This window comes from Limulus polyphemus, unplaced genomic scaffold, assembly GCF_000517525.1.
Source record: "Limulus polyphemus unplaced genomic scaffold, Limulus_polyphemus-2.1.2 Scaffold512, whole genome shotgun sequence".
NCBI classification, from domain to species: domain Eukaryota; kingdom Metazoa; phylum Arthropoda; class Merostomata; order Xiphosura; family Limulidae; genus Limulus; species Limulus polyphemus.
In genome coordinates, this window is record NW_013666122.1 from 331,550 (window position 1) to 336,568 (window position 5,019).

Consider the following 5,019-nt stretch of genomic DNA (forward strand, 5'->3'; position numbering starts at 1 on the left):
CCATGTTGAATATCCAATAAAATTCTAGACCTCGTTAAATGACTTTGGAAAGCATCTTTTATCAGACTTTCCAAAACATTTCCCGCAACTGATGTAAGACTAATAGACCTATAACTACTGGGACAATTTTTATTACCTCCCTTGAAAAGAGGAGTGACATTAGCTAACTTCAAATTTTTTGGTACATTTTGGTATCAAAAAATAGTAGCAGGTGTCTCATATATCCAATCCTTAACTTCCTTCAAAATATTTGGGGAAATATTATCTGTCCAAGAAGCTGTTGCGTATCTGCCTGTTTGTTAATTTACCGTAGAAATTATTTCCGAGGAACTACAGCGATACAAGTCCTTTCTTGATTAAACCAGTTTATTCTTTCTCGATACAACTTTTAGTAATACATAGAATTTCTACAGTCACTTTAAGTTAACAACTTTTATAACACACGCTATAAATCACAGTGATTCATTCACACAGTTTACTTACGGTGCCTGCTGTTCGCTTGACTCAATTATCTATCTCTCCGATCTATCTATATCTCTTCAATCGCGCTGGTTTTTCTCGCCAGGTTTATATACTAAAAAAGCGGGCGCCTCAAACAAACTCGGTCTTCCCCAATAATTCATGATCCTTCGAGAAACTCCAGCGCACATGCTCCCAGTGTTGCGTGACTTTCGTTGTCGTAACAATGCCTTACAATTTTTTAAACTTCCCAATTTTTTCTTAACAGGCTCCGAATTAATGAAACCATATTGTACGACCTTGTTTTCATTTATCAACTGTTCAAGATGAGGAATACTGCTTAAATCTTCATTAGTAAAAACTCAAGACAAAGCAGAATTCAGTAACCAAGCCATCTCATAATTATCAGATACAAGCCTTCCTTTACCATTCATCAAGTTCGGAATGATTTAAGGTAACAGTGACCCTTAAAGAGCGCCAACAACATTTCAAAAATCACATTTGTCAAATTTAGTCTAAATTGAAGGTTTAATCTCTTTTCTACATAAATAACTCGTTTTTGTCTTAACGGCTATTTTCTCAAAATGTAGTTTTCACTGCGGTCACCAATTTATTAGCATGATAACCATTAAAACCAATATCAGCATGAAATTTAGCACACTTGTTGATATAACACTCTCCCATACCTTGCATTTTTTAAAAATTCAAAAATCTTTACAAATTGTCTTGTCACGAGTCTAATTACCACTTATGAAGGCATCAATTAAAATTAATTGCCCATAGCTCGTTAACGTTGCAGAATATTTGCAAAGTTTTAAATTCAAGCTATTAGGATGTTCACAAAGAGCACGTGTATCAATTTTCACATTTTTATCATTCCTAAGTAAAGTTATGGTATTAAAACAGTTTATGGTATGTATTTCTTTATCCCTGCCATGTAATTATGCATATAACACATATGACTGAAAGTGTACTTTCACAGATTGTTACATCAGACTTCTGTTTTGTGCTCAACTTGAAGGTTATAAGATATGTTTAACAGTTTCCTCAGCATGTAGATTTGCCCAGCTTTAAAGGACAGTGCTACTTTAAGCGTAGTGCAATTTGCAACGAGGGTTATCGAGTCTTTAACAATTTATTAAATATTAGAATGCATGTCATTTTTATACACTAGGAGAATGAACCGATATTTTCATGTTACCTAAATTTTATGGTAAATGTTTATATTGTTTGCACGAATATATTGATAAGTCTGTGAAAATAGTTTAAAAAATAACGTTAGTAATATTTTAAATACAATAAGAGATTCAGATGAAATGATTAGGCAGTTTTATCTTGCAATGGTTGTACATATCAGATACGAACACACATAAAACACCCATGTACCTATGGCTAACGTTATTAAACGTATTTATTACACTTAGCGCCATCTAGCGAATTAGTTTAAAATATTTTAAATTTACCAAATGGTTAATTGTTCGTGCTAATTAAACATTTCACACTAAGAACGCACTTTTTATAACTTGATGTTATTACTATCCCATTTAATTATGAACCATGGTGCACTATTATTGAAAAACAATTACGAAAGTGTACCTAACTCATTTTGAGAGCAAATCATGTTTTCTACTATGTATAACAAACTTATATAACGACTTTCAAACCACGTGGTTGCTGCATTATTCTTTCCTGGAGTAGCTGAGTTTTGTTCAAGCGCAAGCTAGGGTGATCAATACTTGGCCCATCGAGGAGTAAAAATGGCAACACCATCAGGTCGATACTGTATTGACTGTGCTGGAGAAAATTCTTGCATCAGGTGCTAAAGTCAGGTCAAAACACCGCGAGATTTAATACAGTTTCTGTGATAAAAACTGAAATATATATACAGAAATGCTACTGAATTACACCTATATATCCGCGGTATCCCATCACCCTTTCCGTTGCTATTTAGTAGATTTAACTCATCATACCAAACATATGCAAAATTAGTTATTAATTTCTGTCTATGCTTATTTCATATTATTAATAATAAAAGTGCAAGTAATTTTTATAATGTCCGAATATAGGAGATAGTTGCAAGCAAAAATTGTTTTCGTGGTATAAAGCTCGATCAAAGCGCCACTAGTGGCGCATAAATTATTCACAAAACGAAACATTAATATCTCTTTTACCCATTATGGGAAAAATAATGTGAAAGTTATTTTTTATCAGAAAAATGATCTTATATTAGCATTTTCTTACCTCGATGCAGGGTTAAGGGCTTCGTTATTTATTTTTGGAGGGTTTGTTTGTAATTAAGCACAAAGCTACACAATAGGCTATATGTTTTCTGCCCACCACGGTATCGAAACCCCGGATTCTAGCGTTGTAAGTCCGCAGACATGCCGCTGTGCCACTGGAGGGGGGGGGGTTGGAGGGAGGAGTTTATATTAAAAGAAAGGTAGATATATAATAATTGATAATATTAAATTATTGAAGACTTATCTATCACCTTTGACATAAGGCAAAAAGGAAAAACAATCTCTAGTACTTGAGGGTGAGGAGTGGTATTACAAACGTGTGTGTGTGGGGGGGGGGGGATCTTATCCACATGGGCACCTGCAGAAAGGGGCATTTGCCCCCCTTACATTTCTCAAAAAATTGCACGCATTATGATCCAAACTTAACGTCTTCGTTAAACTAAATATTTTTAGTAATTTCTATTAAAACTGTAAATTTGTTTTTGCGTTTAAGCATACAAAACATACAAAAGCTGATCCCCTACATAGGTGTTTTACTCCCCCCCCCCCAGAGAATATTTCTGGGGGTACCCATGCTTAGGAATATCAAAGAACGAAATTTCCAATGTAATCAATCTAGAAAAAGTCTACTGCCTAAAGCACCTAAGAAGTCTTATCCTACGAATGTTCGAGTAGAAAGGAGGTCTTGATCGACAAAAATGTAAATAAAACTCAAGTACGTGCAGCTTAAACTTGAGGTATGACATAAATCAAACATTAGAGGACCACATAATCAAGTAGACAGAGAAAATGGGGACTTAATATAGTAAAGTTTATTTTATGGGTAGACATACTTAGGCATGAGCAAAGCAAGTAATATTAACATGATGAAGAGATTTCTGAGAGATAACATCTCTCTTTACACGTTTTGTTTCAAACCCAAGGTATTACACTCAGCAGACGTTCGCCGCGTGGTGGGAATAAGCAGTAAACAGTACGTCTGCGCAGACAACGTTTGGCTGCTAAAGATATACAATTTAGCTCACGAATAAAAACTAATTTGAGCTGTAAGTAATTAAGGTATACTCAACCTTTAAAACTCTAAGTTCCCAGCCATCACGAAGACTTGAAGATGCCGCTTGAAAATTCTTGATTTCAAAAAGAAAATTTTCCCAACTAATGTAGCCTGACATTGGGCCTGAAGTTCAGAACTCGCTCAATGCGGAAGTGACGAATTGGATGGATGAGCTCATTTTTGAATAGAGGCATTACGAAAATGTTTAAAGTACTAATTATTGTTGTTGGTGGTACAAATATAGTTTAAATGTTTTGTTTAGAAATTAATTTTCTCTTTCAAGTTATATAATTTAAAAAGTATCTAAACAATATATCTACATTTCCGAATTATTAATAGTAATACCATTCTTTATTTTGGGCAGGCATGTTATACTAATAAAATGAAAATTAAATGCTATAATAACTCTAAAGCGAAAAAATATTATATTACAATAATTAATGTTAAAGTAACTTGTAATTTAAAATCTAAGCTACAAAGAAAACAACTTCTCTTCCAAAAGTTTTCTTCAGTCAAGTACAGGCTCAGGTCAGCTGGCATTTCGCCTTACGCTTTTACGTATACGGCTGTTCTCAGTATTGTTTGCTTCCCTCAATAAAATATTTGATTTTGGTAATACTTCTAAGTAAATTACAAATAATAAAGTTTCTAATAATTCAATTACAAATTAATATGTTTTCACTGAGATGAGATAAAAGTAAATTTTTACTGTATAAATATAGTTGTCATTGGTAAATAAATATTTCAGGGAGGTGCTACGCTTCTGGCGCGCAGCGCGGTACAACCAATGAGACTTCTCAATTAAACTCATCTGTGACGTAAGCAAATGATTTGGGGTGAACTCTGAGCACGAGAAGAAGTGAGCCCAATCACATTGATGTCTGTGACAGATGAACTGATGTTTCTATGGTAACAAGGACAAAATCATCGTGAATGTCTTGACAGGTGTGTGACAGTTTAACCTTAAAGCATGTATGCGAAGGGAAAAGGTTCGACTGTACCCTCCGATAATCAAGCACGAGAAAAGTAAGTATGTTTTTCACGTATTTATAGTATGATTAGGTCACTTTATATTTAGCCAAGGTAATGCTCGTGGTGGCCAAATTTTCTGAAACGTATTCTACGAGAAACTTTATTTAAATTATTGTAATTTTAAAACTGTTTGAAATAAGGTCAAACAGGAACATACATCATAAAACTTTTATATTAATTTACATTAAGATACTTTGCAAAATTATGAAGTTAAATTATTAGAATATAACTTTT

The 5,019-nt window shown here is 33.8% G+C and overlaps 1 protein-coding gene across 2 annotated transcripts in view; it reads right to left on the bottom strand.

Annotated features, from left to right (window-relative positions):
• The window catches only part of LOC106458774 (ubiquitin-like-conjugating enzyme ATG10), a 68,691-nt gene extending 64,410 nt beyond the window's left edge, over positions 1-4,281 (bottom strand). Inside the window, exon 1 of one of the 2 annotated variants that reach the window (XM_022385099.1) lies at positions 3,770-4,281. In XM_022385099.1, coding sequence (XP_022240807.1) covers positions 3,770-3,871 — 102 coding nt within the window. In that variant the 5' untranslated portion in view covers positions 3,872-4,281. The remainder of the gene's footprint in view (positions 1-3,769) is intronic. The other variant, XM_013918322.2, reaches the window with a different exon arrangement.
• Between the last annotated feature and the right edge of the window lie 738 nt (positions 4,282-5,019).